The sequence below is a fragment of the Ceratotherium simum genome, chromosome 28 (genome assembly GCF_057802395.1).
Source record: "Ceratotherium simum simum isolate JZ-2026a chromosome 28, ASM5780239v1, whole genome shotgun sequence".
Classification (NCBI taxonomy): domain Eukaryota; kingdom Metazoa; phylum Chordata; class Mammalia; order Perissodactyla; family Rhinocerotidae; genus Ceratotherium; species Ceratotherium simum.
Genome location: NC_141927.1, coordinates 21338751 through 21356506, shown reverse-complemented (window position 1 = coordinate 21356506; position 17756 = coordinate 21338751). Strand labels below are relative to the sequence as shown.

The window sequence follows — 17756 nt, the reverse complement described above, 5'->3', positions numbered from 1 at the left end:
CCAGAGCCAGGTGATATTGAGGTGTCCCCTGGCAGCAACTGCAAAAGTTGGGGCACCAACAAGGGTAAAAAAGCTCCTTTCTGTGTGAAACCAGCAAGCTGGAGCGAGGCAGAGGGGGAGTGCAAAGATAGCATCCACCAGTCTACATTCCAGACATAAAAACTAGGGCACTAGAGGCATGTAAAAGCTGCTTTCTGGGAAATATTGGCACTTTGGAGTGCGGCAGAGGAGAGCTCAGAGATGGCATCCACCGGCTGGAGCAAGGCAAATGGGGAGTGTAAAGATAGTGCCTGCCAGTGTCTGTCCCCAGAGAGTTTCCCAGCAGGCCCCTAGACGTGTGCTCAATTAAATGCCTGCCCCTCAGGCCAATGCTTTAAGATTAGCAAATGAGCTTCATTCACATAAAGTCTGGACGGCTCTGATTGGCTGACTCTGTGCTGGGCTCTGGGGCGGGAGCCATTTCTCAGTTCCTTTTAGCCTTGTGGGTCTTGTGGACGGAAGCCTCCTTGGTTTTCAAAGCTAGATGTTTTGCGGCACGTCTCTCAGGTGCAGGTCTTAACGGCTGTGGTGCCCAATGTGGGGTTCAAACTGTTCCCTCCTCAGGGAGAATCTCCATGTTTTGAGTTCCCTCCCATTTGTAGGTCGGTGCACCAACGGTGAGGTTTATGGCGAGATTGTGTGTCAGCCTCTCCTACCTGCTTTAGTGTGGTTTCTTTCTCATTTGCCCAATGTGTAGGAGTCACTCACCTAGTTTTTAGGTTTTTTTCCAGAGGAAATTGTTCCATATGTAGCTATAGATTCAGTGTGTCCGTGGAAGGAGGTAGTTCAAGATCTTTCTATATCGCCATCTTGAATCAGAACCCAAATATTTATCTTGCAAAAATAGATACTATTTTCTGATTAAATCCCAAGTACATACTGGTATATAACTTTTTCTAATATATATACGTGTTTTTCTGTATGCATCTGTTTTTAATATTTTAACATTTTTAGCAGCTCATCTATACATTTAATTTTCTTTTAAAATTTTCTAGAAAAGCAGTCTTGACTTTTAGTCAGATTTTGCCAAATATAGTGAAAGCTATGAAGCAGCCTCCACTCAAATAAATTTTCTGGATTAAATGTTCTCCATTTCCTTTATGAAGATACTGATTGATGCTAATGGAATGCTCAAAACTCAAAAATGGCCTGTTTGTTCACTTCTGCTCTGCCCAGTTGAAGTGTATGTTTTCTAAAACATTTCTCTTTTTCATGGAAACCACAATTCTCTTTTTTGGGGGTTCATATTTTTCAGTTTATATAATATTTAACTCAGTTATATAATTATAACAAGTGTCACCTGCAGTAAAGATTCCATCTATAATGCATGACCATTGTTAATATTAGAACAATTTAGGAATAATTTTATAAATTTACCCCTAAAATCTAATCTAATGTTTCTTCTTTCTTTCTCTTTAGCCTATACAGTAACCCAGGTGGAATGCCTCCTTATGCTTCTCAGGGTTTTCCGTTTCTTTCTCCATATACCCCACAAGAAGCTAACCGGACTATCACTTCTTTATCTGTTGCTGACGCTGTTTCTTCTTCAACAACAAGTTATACAACAGCCAAACCTGCTGCTCCTTCGTTTGGCATCCTTTCAAATCTGCCGTTACCCGTTCCCACAACAGACATTTCGGCACCGGTCGGTATCTTCAGTTACCTGTATTTTGTAGCTTCAAAACATTCAATCAATCAGCAAACTTTTATTATATGCTTCCTTGTGCCAGCCACTGTTAGGCACAAAAGATAAAAAGATTAAATCACTTTTTCAACTCAGGTAACAAACTCAGAGAGGTGACCGAGGAATAATCAAATAATTGCAAATAAGGAACCTCCCAATAGAGTAGAAAAGATAGTCTAGAGTTATGGTGGAGACACAGTTGGGGGAATGGTCAGTGCTCCCAGGGACCAAGGTAGAACTAGAAGGAATGCCTTTATAAAAAATGTGATTCTGGATGCTGGCCCAGTGGGGCAAGCGGTTAAGTGCGCGCGCTCCACTGCGGCGGCCCAGGGTTCGCCGATTCGGATCCCGGGCGTGCACCGATGCACCGCTGATCAGGCCATGCTGTGGCGGCATCCCATATAAAGTAGAGGAGGATGGGCGTGGATGTTAGCCCAGGGCCAGTCTTCCTCAGCAAAAAAAGAGGAGGATTGGCAGATGTGAGCACAGGGCTGATCTCACACACAAAAAAACAAAACAGTGTGATTCTGGTTTTTTTCACTACTTTATCCTTAGTGCCTCAAACCATGCCTGATACATACAGTAGGTGCTCAGTTAAAACGAAGCAGATAAATGAATGCATTTTCTTGAGACCAGATTTTGAGAGATGGTAATGAATTTGCCAGGATGACAAGGGGTTATATATAAAGCATTCTGTAAGGAGCCAACAGCACTGATAAAGCTGTGGAGGCATAAACCAGATGGCATATTCGTGAAGCTGCCTAGAATAGATCTCTCTGGCTGTCATATAGGATATAGGCAAAGGCACACAAAGCGATCATGTAGTAGAAGCAGGTAAGAGATTGTGGAGGGACTGCTATAGCATGCTAGGGGCTTCAAGTGTCCCATTGGTTTAAAAATTATACGTTCTTAAGTTAAGCTGATAACTGTTGCCATGTGGGATGTTACTGAGGGAAAGACTAATACTTTGTGCATAAAACATATAAAGGGATTTAAAAACCTTCATTTTTAACCCTTAGTGAATATCCCCCATAAAAATACTCAAATACTGTAAAACCTTATTATATCCAACTTTACTAATTTTATTGTTTGTAATAATTTAGAATATAGACCCAGGTGGACTTTTTTCCCCCAAAACCTTCATCATTGCATTAATGAGTATTATAAACAAACTACAGTTAGTAGTGTAAACAAAATTATAAGAGAACTTTTTGGGGGTAATCAACTTTAAAAAGTCATCTATATTCAAACAATGGACACACTATTCCTTATCTACCCTGCCGTCTCATTGAACTTAAGTACGTAACTATTCAGACTTTTGCCAACTTTAATTTTTTTCTATGCTTAATGCCTTTCACTTGAGACAAATGTATTCATATATATCAATGAATCCACAGATAATTCTCTACTCTTGTCACAGATACACTTAAGAGATTTGTTTTACAGCCATATACTTGCCTAAGAAAGAGCTAACACAGCTGCTCACATGATCCCCACTAAAAAAACAAAAAGTAGCCCTATATGTATAAAGGTACACTGAAAAAAAAATAGAATGAAGGCAAAAGGGGAGAGTAAGGACAATGTAAAGTGCGAAGATGAAGATGTGATAATGAAAACAGTTAGGGGGCTGGCCCCGCGGCTTAGTGGTTAAGTGTGCGCACTCCGCTACTGGTGGCCCGGGTTCGGATCCCAGGCGCGCACCGACACACCGCTTCTCCGGCCATGCCGAGGCCACGTCCCACATACAGCAACTAGAAGGATGTGCAGCTATGACATACAACTATCTGCTGGGGCTTTGGGGGGCGGGGGGGAAAGGAGGAGGATTGGCAATAGATGTTAGCTCAGAGCCGGTCTTCCTCAGCAAAAAGAGGAGGATTAGCACGGATGTTAGCTCAGGGCTGATCTTCCTCACAAAAAAAAAACCAAAAAACAGTTAGGGGATGTAATACGTTAAAAATTACTTTCATAAGTAAATAGGAGGAGTCAAAAAGATGGCTGAAATTTAATACCATTTCAAACTCTCTTTAGATAAGCCAAAATGGTTTTGGTTACAAGATGCCAGATGTCCCTGATGTATTTCCAGAACTCTCAGAGCTAAGGTAAAAACCTTGGAGACTAGCATTGGTATTTGTTGTCTATTTTATTTGTAAATATAAACCAGATCATCATTTTTATATCCATATTAAATAAAAAAATTTTTTTAAATCTCACTGTTCCTACATTGTGGTTATCTTAGTGGGAAGGTTTTATAAATCAGTTTTATGTCTTGTAGGTTGTATTTATTGAGTGACTAGTATGTACCCAGGAACTTTTATAGATGCTGGGAATGACATAATAGTTACCAGGATAACAAGGTCCTTTCTCTCAAGTTCTTTATTTACATTCTTGTGAGAATTATTTCTGAATACATTATTCCTGGAAATTTCAAAATTTATCTTGGCCTATTTTAGACCTTTTCATTGTTCCTTTGTTAGATAGAACTTGGTACATAGAGAAATAGATTAACGTTCTCATAAAGTAATAGCGAGGTGTTTTTACAGAGCCAAATTTTATTCAAATTTATGGCAAGTAAGTTTGTAACATTCAAGTTTAAGCTGCTGTTTCATGGAACACTGCTTCTCTCAGATGCTCTATGAAAAAAGTGTTTTGTGGCCACTTGACTTTGGGAAGCATTGCTTCCTTTATACCTCCATTAAAGGTTTACAATGCTGATAAGGCTGTTATTATTAAGACTACTCAATGCAATTAAAAAAATTTTTTTTGCAGTGCTTTTTTTCTTTAGGATATATCCCACTGGGAATGTACAGCCAAATACCCATGAGAAATTCTATAGTTAAAAAAAAAGTTAGCTTCATTTGACCCAGTGTTCTATGTCATTTTTAGGAAATGGTAATTTATTATTTTTTTTAATGAAGGTTTACAATATACCACATAAATGTTGAGTTTATAGGCATTGTAATGCTTTCAACAACCCCATGAAGTAGGTACTATTATTGTTCCCATGTTATAAAAGATTCTCTTTTTTTCCTTCCTTCCTTTTTAAAAAAATTATTATGAAAATGTCAAAAATACAAAAAGGTGAACCTCTTGGCTTGTCTTGCCTCATATACCCTTCTTCCAGCTTTTTTGAGGAAATATGGGTATGGGTCAGGATTATTTTAAACCAAATCCCAAATATTATATCATTTTTACCCACAAGTTCTTCACTAAATTTCTCCACCAGGTGAGGACTTTTTCTTTACCATAACCCCAATCCATATCATCATCATACCTAACAAAATTAATGATAATTTTTTAATATTGCCTCGTTTCCTCAATGTCTTAATAATTAAATTTTTTTCTTGGTAGTTTATTTGAATCAGGATTCAAAACAAGGCCTACCTATTGCATTTGAATACTGTATCTTTTATGTTTCTTCTAATTGTCAGCCATTTCTCTCCACCTTTGTTAATATATATATACACACACACACACACACGTAACATATATCACACATACATATGCATACACAAATTTACATATTCATATAAGTACATATTTATGATACGTATAAGTTATATACATATTATGTTGTTATATATTTATTGAAGAAATTGGTTATTTGTCCTAAAGAATTTCCCATACCCTGTTTTTGCCTGATTGCGTCCTTGTGGTACCCCTGAAGATCTTCCTCTGTTTCCCGTATTTCCTTCTACTTGTGGCTAGATCTAGGGTGTTGATTAGATTTAGGTTCAGTTTATATCAAATCATTGCCTTGTACACCTTAAACTTATACAATGTTATATATCAATTATATCTCAATAAAGCAGAAAAAAAAAGATTTAGATTCAATTCTTTTGGCAAGAAACTTACATCATAATTAGTGCATACTTCCTATTACATCACATAAAGCAGCAATGATGTCTCGTTGCCCTATTTTTAGTGACATTAGGATTGAAACAGGTTGAAACACCTGAAATCATTGACTATCCGTTATTTCATGAAGGGTTGCAAATATGATTTCATACGGCCAGCAATAGCCAGAATTCTATGAAGAACTTCAAATCAACTGTTTAGTTGTATTGAAATACACTTCATACAGGAAAGGCAAGATAAATGCTTGATTTTTTTTTCTCTTTATCAGTTTTCAGAATAATGAGTTGATACACAAGCAAACTCCAAAGGTTCTGATAGGCGAGGCTTTTTGTTTGTTTTTGTAGTTTTTTTGTGTGTTGTTATAAACTTATAAATTTAAAAATATATATATTTGATGTGTTTTAATCCGTTGTACTCATTATTCTTTCTGATAAGAGTCAATAGGAAACTCTTCAAGTTGTCTTCTATGTCCTTTCTGGCAAAACAAAGATGCAAGGGGCTCATTGTAAACATTTCATTTCCCTGACCTGAAGTCAGCTATTTCTCTGACAGGCACTTGTTCTTTTTCAAAATAACAATATCAATATTATTATTATTGATTGCAGGATAAGTTTTTGTTTCTGTTTTTTACGTTTCTTCTGTCTTTAGGATATGTCACACCAGAGATGTATAGCCAAATACTATTTTTTAAAGTCTCTTCAGATACTTCTCTGGATGATTATATAGCTTAGAATAAACAGGTTCATTTATTCTCATTCGCTTTGAATTTTAGAAACTTCTTTTTTTATTTAATTTTGTTTTTAAGTTATTTAATGCTTCTATGGATCTGTAGTCAAAACTAAAAGATATGTTCGGAAAGGTTTAGCTTCCATCCCTATCCTGTCCATCCAGTTCCCTCTTTATCCTATGGATATTGATTTTTGTTTTTGGTTTAGCCTTCATGGTTGCTTTTCTTTAAATATTTTATAAATATATGTACACACACACATGTACATATCTTTTATTGTGATAGCCACACACCTATTAGCTAAATAGGCACCAAGGTTAAAATTGGGAGGTTGTTATGGCTGTTTGTGTACCCTAGTATTCATAGTCCTGTAGTAATTTGATGGTACATTCAGACTATGCTGCCTTGTGGTTGATGTTTTATTTGTTTTTAAGGTTACAATTTGCCTTCCTTTGTGCATATATAAAAATAGATACGGGCATACCTTGGAGATATTGCGGGTTGGGTTCCAGACCACCGCAATAAAGTGAATATCACAATAAAGTGAGTCTCGTGAATTTTTGGTTTCCCATATAAAAGTTAGGTTTACACTGTACTGTAGTCTATTAAGTATGCAGTAGCATTATGTCTAAAAAAAGCAATGTACAACCTTAATTTAAAAAATACTTGATCGCTAAAAAAATGCTAACTGTCACCTGAACCTTCAGTGAGTCGTGATCCTTTTGCTGGTGGAGGGTCTCGTAAAAAATGCAGTATCTGTGAAGTACAATAAAATGAGGTATGCCTGTATTTCAAAACTTATTTAGAACCCTATCAGCTGAATAAAACTAAAAAATTGTGAATATTTATCATCATGGAGAAAAACTAGGTGATTGATATTCATTAACATCATTTTTTCTGTTGTGTTTCTAGTGTGTCACAACTTACAGACATGAATGAACAAGAGGAGATATTACTAGAACAATTTCTGACTTTGCCTCAACTGAAACAAATTATTACTGACAAGGATGACTTAGTAAAAAGTATTGAGGAGCTAGCAAGTATGTCTTCCCTTACTTCTTAAATTTCCCAAGAAAAATGTATCTTTACCTAGAAATAAACCAGAAATTTACCTTACAGGAAAAAATCTCCTTTTGGAGCCCAGCTTGGAAGCCAAAAGGCAAACTGTTTTAGATAAGGTGAGTTAGTTGTCATTTTCAAGAAATCCATATAATTTTAAAATAGAATAAAACAGCATTTTGATTTTCTTTTTTTAGTATGAATTACTTACACAAATGAAATCCACTTTCGAAAAGAAGATGCAAAGGCAGCATGAACTTAGTGAGGTAAGGCTGTTGAGCTCTTTTCCTTACCATAAGAATTTTTAATCTTAACGTGTATGAGCCACCTTCTTACTTTCATTATTATCAGAAAGCATTTAGTAGGTGTCTGAGTTATAAGGCAGGATACCTTTAAATTCAGATAAATAGCTCTCAATTATGAGGCATTATAAATCATTTGTGCTCACAGAAGAGCATATTTGGTTCCAAAACAGAAAAATATGAAAAGCCCCATAAAGAATTTTCCTGGGAAAGTTCTTGTAAAGCCAGTTTAACTCCTGTAATAAAATTTAACAACAAAGAACTTTAACTTTAGGCTCACTTGAAAGCTTATGTACAGATATCTTAAATGAAAAGTTAGCAAATTGAAAAATATAACATATAAAAAGTGTGAAGTATAATTCACCACAAAAAATAGATTTTATGCTGGAAATCCAGATATACGAAAAATCAAAAGCATTTTCAACCCATATTTCTAAAAAAATAGATCTTTAAAAGTAAAAAGGGAGTAGAAGATATGATCTTTATATCTCATATCAACAACCAACATCATAATTAACATTATTCGATTTCCTTTAAAATCAGTAATTCTGGATGGTAAAGCTAATGTAGTAGAACATAAAATAGAAATAAAACAACAGCAAAAAAATAATGGTAAAGGAAAATATAAATTTAATATGGATTTCAGATAATATGATCATCCTTTACAATAAAATAAGAATAATAGCTAACCTTGAGCAAGTATTATGTCTCTTGCATTGCACTAAGCTATTTACATTTATTGCCCATTATTTCCCCCAAAACTCTATGAGGTAGATATTGTTACTATTTTCTCATTGTAGAGATAAGGAAACTGAGGCACAGGGATATTAAATAACTTCCCTGAGGTCATATTAATAGAAAGTATCAGAGTCAGGAGCCAAACATAAGCAGTCCTCCCTCACTCTTAACCAGAATATCTGAGAGAATCAACTGAAATATTCTTACATGTGTACTAGATGCTGAAGAATCTTTTCACAATAGTCAACATCATTCCTTATACAAATTCTTAGTCAACTATCCAATTAATTCCTTAATTGGATAAAGAATATTAGAAACCAACAGCAAACATCACATTTAATGACTAACATTTCCAGGGTCCCATTAATATTAGGAATAAGATAGTGATGCCCCAATATCACTACTATTTAACATTGTTTGAGAGATTCTGGCCACTGCAAGAAGACAAGAAAAAGAAATATAATGTAAAAGAAAAGATGAAACTGTAGTTGACCAAAAACAAGCAAGCAAAAATCCTAGCAAATTGAGAAAGCTTTCCCCTAGATTCCAGCAACTACCAGTGCAAAATGAAGTAGAGGAAAAAAAAAACTCATTTACAATAGCAACAAAACTGTAAAATACTTAAAACTGAACCCAATGAAGTGAGTTAGGCAACTTTACTGAATGACATAAAAGAAGACTTGAGTAAATGGAGTGACATAGAATATTCATGGACTGAAAGATACAGTATTATAAAGATTTCATTCTTCCTAAAATAACTTAAAAATTTAGTATACTTCCAGTCAAAAATCCCAAGAGCATTTTTTTTTTTAATTTTAACAGATTTATTCTAAAGTTCATCTGAAAGACTAAAGGGGTAAAAGTAGTCAGGTAGAGCTTAAACGAAAAGAAACAAAAAGGAAGACCTCCCTTCCCCAGCATCAAAATACACTGTAAAACCTCATTATTTAAAACAATAGAGTAGTTTTGTAGGAAGAGAATATTAGTTCTATGAAACAGACTATGCAGTTCAGAAACAGGTTTGTGTGTATGAGTAATTGGTTAGAAAAAATTGAGGATTTAATAAATTATTTAACTAGCAGTCCACTTAGGAAAAAGTTAGATCCCTATATCATACCACCCACAGGAAGATACTTTAGAGTAAGTGTTTAAGTGGAACCCATGAAAGGCAACTATCTCCTAGGATTTTTTTTTAAGATTATAGTGGGAGGGGCCAGCCCCGTGGCTTAGCGGTTAAGTGCGTGTGCTCTGCTACTGGCGGCCCGGGTTCAGATCCCGGGCGTGCACCGACGCATCGCTTCTCCGGCCATGCTGAGGCCGCATCCCACATACAGCAACTAGAAGGATGTGCAACTATGACATACAACTATCTACTGGGGCTTTGGGGAAAAAAAGGAGGAGGATTGGCAATAGATGTTAGCTCAGAGCCGGTCTTCCTCAGCAAAAAGAGGAGGATTAGCACGGATGTTAGCTCAGGGCTGATCTTCCTCACAAAAAAAAAAAAAAAAGATTATAGTGGGAAAATCCTTTGTAAGCATGATACAAGAGGCAGAAGAATAAAAAAAAATTGATATCTTTAAGCTATATATAAATTTAAAACTTGTATTGAAGATCACAAAATCAAAAGTGAAGTAAAGAAAAGGGAACAAATATTTGTAGCATATATGACAAATATTAATGCCAGTAGTCCACACAAATAGGCAAAGGAAAGAACAGGAAACTCACAAAAGGAAAAATATGGATGTCCAATAAACATTCCGATATAACAGTTACTCTGACCCCTGGACCATTTATATAAGAATTGCTTGAAGTGATTCTTAAACACTTAAAAAGAACAAACCTTGATTCCTAGGCTCTTCTCTAGATGTGCTCCCTCAGAATCTCTGGGGATGATGAATTATCTACACTCTGAAGTACGGAAACCACTTCACCAGACTGTTGATGCCAGGAGTGCAGGAACCTGTCCTGTTTTATCCCCCTGTATACCCAATACCTGGTCAGTGCTTGGCACATAGTAGGTACTCAATATTTAGTGAATAAGTAAATGGAAACATTTGAAAAGATGCTCGACCTTACAACAGTAATAATAATAATAAGCAAAATCACATCATCTCTGTGAGCCAAACTTGTAAAAATAGATAACCAGTGTTGACAAGGGTGATAAGAAAATGGTGCATTCCTGTACATTCCTGTATGTGATGTATCACAGTGAGATACCACCTCATACCCACTAGGATAACTGTTATTAACAATAGTTTTAGTTCCTATATTTAGGTCTTTGATCCATTTTGATCAATATAATTTATTTTTATATATGAGGTAAAGTAAGGGTCTAACTTCATTGTGCATGTGGATATCCACTTTTCCAAGCACCATTTGTTGAAGACTGTCCTTTCCCCCACTGGATGGTTTTGGCATGCTTTTTGAAAATATTTGACCATACATGGGAGAGTATATTTCTGGGCTCACTGTTCCATTGATCTCTGTGTCTCTTCTTATTGCCAGTACCACACTGTTTCAATTACTGTATCTTTATAGTAAGTTTTGAAAGCAGGAAGTATGAACTCTCCAACTTTGTTCTTCTTTTTTAAGATTGTTTTGGCTATTTGGGGTCTCTTGAGATTCCATATGAATTTTAGGATGGGTTTTTCTTTTTCTGCAAAAAACAATATTGAGATTTTGATAGGGATTGCATTGACTCTGTAGATCACTTTGGATAGTATTGTCTTCTTAACAATATTAAATCTTCTAATCCATGAATGCAGTATGTCTTTCCACTTATTTACATCATCTTCAATTTCTTTCAGCAGTGTTTTGTAGTTTTTAGTGTACAAGTCTTTCGCCTCTTTGGTTAAATTTAATCCCATCACTTTTGCCATATTTTCATTGGCAAAGTGTTAGGTCCTGGCCCACACTCAAGGGGATTAAACAAGGGCAGGAATACCAGGAGATTGAGATCATGGGGGATCATCTTAGAGGATGCGTACCACTATGAGCTGATTCCTAAATCCCCAAGAAAGGACACTAATTTGCCCAGCTTCTCTCATTTAATAGTTTGCAGCCAGTGGCTTGGTTTCTCTTGTGTTAGGTACCCACCCCTATATCGACAAGCTGAGGAGCTGGTGGTGGCAGATTTCTTCAAGAAGGGGCTACGTAAGGCACATAATGAACTGCTTCTCCCTACCGCTGCCTCCTTTTCTTTCCGTCTAAGGAGTTTTGCTGACCATTATAAACTAATGTAGTGCTTGCTTTTCTTTTTCAGAGCTGTAGTGCGAGTGCCCTGCAGGCGAGGTTGAAAGTAGCTGCACACGAAGCTGAGGAAGAATCTGATGATATTGCTGAAGGTTTCTTGGAGGGAAAAACTGAAATAGATGATTTTCTCAGTAGCTTCATGGAAAAGAGAACAGTATGTAATACTCTTCAGTCGAGGACCAGTGACAGCACAATATCAAATTAAGTCTATTCATGAGTAAAAGGACGTTAGCACATTACTGGGCTGGAGTTTTGAGTGCTCTGAGAGGAAACTTAAGAGCTTCTGTTGAGAAAGATAGCAGCGTCCTACTGTCTCTTTAGACCTGCTTGTTGTGAGTACACAAGCAGGTGAATGGAATGATAGTTCTGTTTCAGAAGGGGTAGAATCTGTGTCATTCTGTAGTCAAACTAGTAAATTAGCTTCAGTCTAGTCTCAATAGTTGTAATATACTCCTGAGTAACCTGTTTCACAAGTTGTTTAAAAAGAGAATAATCCGTACAGATTAAAAAATATTTTTTAATGTTATTGAGAACTGTCTGGAACAGTTTCTCTTCTGATATTTCCATTATATTTAAAGAAAAATCGAAAAAGTCTGCTTAGCAATATCCTGCCCCTTTGTTAGAGTACTAAATAACCTAATTTCTCTGAAACATCACATTTAAAAAATAACCTCTTGTTACTAAACTTTTAAAAACGTGGGGGTGGGTGGGTGGGTGTGTGTGTGTGTGTGTGTGTCGTATTAAGGAAAGTGGGGCAGATTTTATTATCCCCATTTTCCATAAGAGAAAATTGAAGTTCAGGGACGTTAATGACTATGGTTATAGCATTAATAAGGCATTGATTTCTGCTCCATTGTTCTTTGGTACTATGTAACTGTACCTTGAAGTTTTTATTTGGTAAGTTTCCTGGTTAACAATACTAGGATTTATTTTCTTATTTTTAAAACACAGATATTTGATATTACATAATCAAAATTGATATAAAGGATCAGAGTTTGTTTTACATTCTGCAAGTTTACATGCAAAGTTTCTCTTTCCAAACAAAATTAAATGGTTTGTTTTTTGGCTTTTTTTTTTTTTGGATTCTTAAATTCTGAGCTAGGGGCTGGCCCAGTGGCGTAGTGGTTAAGTTCTCGTGCTCTGCTTCAGCGGCCCGGTGTTTGCAGGTTCGGATCCTGGGGGCGGATCTACACACCATTATCAGGCCATGCTATGGCAGGTGTCGCACATATAAAGTAGAGGAAGATGGGCATTGGTGTTAGCCCAGGGCCAATCTTCGTCAGCAAAGAGGGGAGGATTGGCAACAGATGTTAGCTCAGGGCTAATCTTCCTCACCAAAAAAGAAAAAAAAAAATCTGAGCTACCTTAAACATTCAAAACCTAAATAATATCAACAGGTTAAAAGTTTCTTACTTAGAATTCTGTCATAATGTAAGAAGTACTAGGCAAATTGTTGGAAAAGTGACTGCTATTTTAAATTTATCTTCTAGATTTGCCACTGTAGAAGAGCCAAGGAAGAGAAACTTCAACAGGTGATAGCAATGCACAGCCAATTTCATGCTCCACTATAGGTAAATCGTATTCCAGAAGGTTTGAGGCTCAAGCCTATTGCATGACTATTCTTGAATGGAAGTGTTTTTACCAGTGCCTCTTCAGCCAGCTTCAAGCATAACACTGTCATTATAGCTATTGTGCTATATAACATAGAATGTTTTGTACTATATGTTAAGCATAATATTATATACATAAGCATATAACCATAGAAATCTTTTGGATATTTTCTCAGTATGATGTTGGCTTAAATGAACTGTTTTTTTCATTCTTTGATAGCTACTTACGTAGAACTATAAACTATCATTAGTCCTTTCTCTTGGCTGGGGTGTAGAGTATACCATTTCACTTAGTCGACATATGCCTCAGTAGTCTCCTTTGTCATTTCTTCCTTTAAAATGAACTTCCAATCTGTCTCTTTTCCATCCCACACCAGGATTATTCCAATAATTTTCTGGCCAGTCCCCTGGCTTTAGGGCTTCTCCTTCCTGCACAGCACTGACAGAATAATCCTCTTAAAATACCACTCTGATATAATTTCTCTGCTCTAGAACTCATGAGCCCCTAGCAATGACAGTAGCAATGTCAAATTTCTCTCTCTGGTTTTAAGCCTTCTATAATCTGAAGTATATCTGAGATCATCCATTTTCCCCTTTTGTTCTCTCACATGTCATGTTATTTCTTCTATCCCCATATCTTTGTTCGTGCTCTTACTTGATGTCAAGACATCCTTCCTTTTCCTCTATGTATCTTGTTTAGGGAATGATTTGGTTGCTAGCACTAGACCCCAGCCCAACGAGTTTAAGTAAAAGCTTGTGTTCTCGGATCATGCAGGGATACATTATAAAGCCAAATGCAACTAAGTGTAGCTCAGTCACCTGAGAGTGAAAACACGACTAGAGGCCACAGTAACCAAAGCAGCTCCTTTTCCTCTCACCCTTTTTGAGCTGCTTGTTTCTCATTTCTGCACCTCTGTTCTGTTCTTTTCTGTCTCTCGCTCTCATGTTCTTTCTCCCTTGCTCTTCAGAGAGCCTTTCTTTGCTACACTTGCACATGCTTCAGCATTGCTGCCCACAGGCGTGATCATATCATGACAGTTCAAGCAGCCCATGGAGACTGACAAGGGTGTCACTACAAATCCCTGGGAGAGACTGGCCCGGTATGGGTGAGGTGTCCATCCCGACCTCAGCAGTTTGGCCTGGAGATTGGTGTCATATGGTCCTCTGACCACTCAGCTGGGCTAAAGGAGTAGACTTGGAGAAGGGAGCGTGGGAGGTTCCCTAAAAAAGGGAGCAGGCTACCAGAAGGGGAAATGACAAGCATTTCTTATCTCCAGCTCAAACTCATCTGCCCCTTCTCTCAATCTAGTTATACTTAACATTAGTGCCAAGACTGAATTATTTTATATCTTATGTTACAAATCACACTGTCAATCCCTGAGGGTAAGGGTTGATTTTTAATATCAAGTGTGGATTTCTCAAGTGGGCACTGAGTAATTGCTTATTTATATGAACATGCTAGAATCCTTTCCCCACCTCTTTTCCATCATAATCAGGTTACTTTCTTATGGGTAAATCTTAATTGGAAGAGAATGTACAGGGATGAAAATTTATCATCTTAAATTAAATCTTAGGTTTTTTGATTTTCTTCTTTCCAGATTTTCCAGGTATTCCTGAAAACATGAACTGCCAAGAGAGGAATGGGACACAAAACTAAGCACATTTATATTTATGATTTGCAAATTGGCATTTTGTCACAGTGGCTGAATTCATAGGTGTACTATACAGATTGTATACAGATCTGAGACTGAATTTGTACAGATTACAATGATTGCTATGATCTTGGCTTTGAGAAATTTTTCTGCACTGTTTGCACTGTGTTTATTTATTGTTGATAAATCTTATATTTAAGTTCCACTGCTGTTCCTCTCTTATTATTGATTAAATACCTATGCATGTAATTTTAGCTGATTTCAATATTTTATAAAATTACTTCATTTTAATTTGTATTTTTAATTTGAAACTGCCTCTTTTCTTTATCAAGAATGGTTTGTTTAGATTTTTTCCTCTCAACCTTTTTTGAAAAATTACTTGAAAGACTCTCATTTTTTCCTCTTTCTTTCTGGATGATAAAACTTGCAAAACCAATTTGTTTTTAAATAGTCACAGTGTCAGGAAACACCAAACCTGCCAATGTGCTGTCTTAAGGAAGTAACTTTTAATACATACAATAAATCAGAAGAATAAACCAGCTGCTTGCTTATATTGTTGTTTTACTTTTAAAATTAAAGATGTATTTAAGAAGCAATACAGGTAAATAAATATTTTACCTAACAGAAAGAAATGCCTTTCACTTAAACTAGTCCAACATAAACTTTCATGCTAATTTTTTTTATATAAGTATTTGATGGGTTTGTGGTTGGATAAGGATATGCTAAGTTCCTAAAGTTAAAAATAATCTTTTTGTTATGAATAGTAAATCTAGACACAAACAAGTGAATGAATTTTTCTGACCTTTACTGTGAGTTAACTTTTCATAAGAGAAAAGCTATAGTAATAAATAAAACTAATATTTAATTTTTAGGCAGTCTAGTTTTTAATTGAATTTTCTCTGTAACTTGTACTGTGTTCAGCAATTTGCTTCTGTACCCTATTAAAGAATAAACACATTTTATGGGTAGCTGTAAAAGCTAATAAAAGAGAAAATCTTGAACTATTATCTGAGGCTTGGTACGGTAGTACCTAAATTACAAAACACCCTAATGCATATTTTTGTTTAAATTTCATCCCAATATGATTGTCATTCCAAACACCAGCATACAGTACAGTTTTGTCTTTATTCTTCTGATCTTCCTATATGTGTTTTTGGCAAAAGACCTTTAGGAAAAAAATTATTTTCTTGGACTTCAAAACTACTTAGTTTGTGTAAGGGCAAATATTTACATGGACTATAAAGATATAATTTGGAAAAAGAAATTAACTTCTATTAATCGCCTGTTTTCCTGGCACTGTACTAAGGGCATGCCATTTAATCTTAAAGAGGACCAGATGAGGAAGGTGTAATTATTATTGCAGATTGATTGATAGATGAGATAATTAAGGTAAGTGTTTCAAATTAGTGGCAGTCTTCTGGGCATTCAGAAACCTCTCCTTTCTGCACTGGCCAGCAGAGCTTCAATTTTCCCAACAGTCACTGCAGTGGAGGACATAATCTTTTAGTCCCAGTCTTTTGCAAACAATCATCAGGTAGTTTTCTTAAAGAAACCAGGTAGAGCCCAGAACAAGAGACCAGCAGACCACAGCCATTCTAAAAGGACATTAATTCATTTGATTACTAACTTTATTAAGCACCTACTAAGAATGAGGCATTATGGATATACTATACAACAATAACTCAAACAGTTTAGGTGCTTATCTATCTTCCCCTCCACCAAAAAATATTTTCTTATACAGTAAATCTCTTCTACATAATCACATAAGTAATTCATCTCAGTGTTCTTTAAACTATCCCAGTTTCATTCTATACCAGTTAACACAGCTTGTTTCTCCTTCCAAAATTAATTAGATAACCTCCTTATAACCCAGTCATTAAAAAGAGGAGTTTGATCATCATTATCTGCATTTAACAAATGTACAGATTAATTCAGATATAGGTCATATAAGTCATCCGGAATGAAAAAACGTCTGCATTTTAATATGTCTGTGTGAATTTTGGTTCTGTTATGGCAGTAGAAATTCTGACTTTTTTTGTAATTTTATGGCTATATTCTTAAAATTGGCCATATTGGAGAAGCAGTACCAGAGGGGGAAAAAATGCCTCCTAAAGAGATTCTGATTTACTTTAACATATAACAAAAGACTAGATGGAAATCAGAATGGTAGAGGAAAGCTTAGAAGTTATTAAATTATTCAGAGGGGGGGTTTGTACTGGGTAGAAATTTAAAGGTTAATATCTCAAAATAGAAGGAAGTTTTCTAAATAAATGAGAAACATACTAAAGATATCTGTTTCAAAATTGGAAGCTTTTCTAGGAATAAACTAGACAAGGAAATTTACATTGGAATAGCGATTGTCTGACAGGTAAGGTTGATCATAATTTATATAAGCTTAAACTGAAGGACAGCTCAGATTCATTTTCAGGGGAAGAAAGTAAACTAATCGCGTGCTCTTAAAGAATAAAAATGTATGCCAGAGTTTCCCTTCTCTTCACCTTCTTTTAATCCAAAAAAGTTCCTTTGTTGATTTCTGCATCATGATCAAAATTCTTACCTACTCCATATCATTCAGTTTTCCTGAATATCACTAAATAATAAATCTCTTGAGCTCTAAATATTACTAGTTGGGAAGTAACTTGCCTTGAGTCAGTTTTACATTAGTTTATTCTCTATGCTTTAAACCAACTGCCCTAAATAAAACACTTCCTGATTGACGTTTGATTTAAAGATTTTATTTATTCATTTTTTTCCCCCCAAAGCCCCAGTAGATAGCTGTATGTCATAGGTTCACATCCTTCTAGTTGCTGCACGTGGGACTCGGCCTCACGTTGGACG

General features: G+C 35.9%; 1 protein-coding gene across 2 annotated transcripts in view; it reads left to right on the top strand.

Annotated features, from left to right (window-relative positions):
- The window catches only part of VPS37A (VPS37A subunit of ESCRT-I), a 42044-nt gene extending 26587 nt beyond the window's left edge, over positions 1-15457 (top strand). Inside the window, exons 5-12 of one of the 2 annotated variants that reach the window (XM_087418447.1) lie at positions 1459-1684; positions 3752-3822; positions 7218-7345; positions 7425-7483; positions 7562-7630; positions 11667-11810; positions 13147-13188; positions 14865-15457. In XM_087418447.1, the coding sequence (XP_087274573.1) occupies positions 1459-1684; positions 3752-3822; positions 7218-7345; positions 7425-7483; positions 7562-7630; positions 11667-11810; positions 13147-13188; positions 14865-14891 (766 nt within the window). In that variant the 3' untranslated portion in view covers positions 14892-15457. Of the gene's footprint in view, positions 1-1458; positions 1685-3751; positions 3823-7217; positions 7346-7424; positions 7484-7561; positions 7631-11666; positions 11811-13146; positions 13228-14864 lie in introns of both variants that reach the window. The other variant, XM_087418446.1, reaches the window with a different exon arrangement.
- The last annotated feature ends 2299 nt before the right edge of the window (positions 15458-17756 follow it).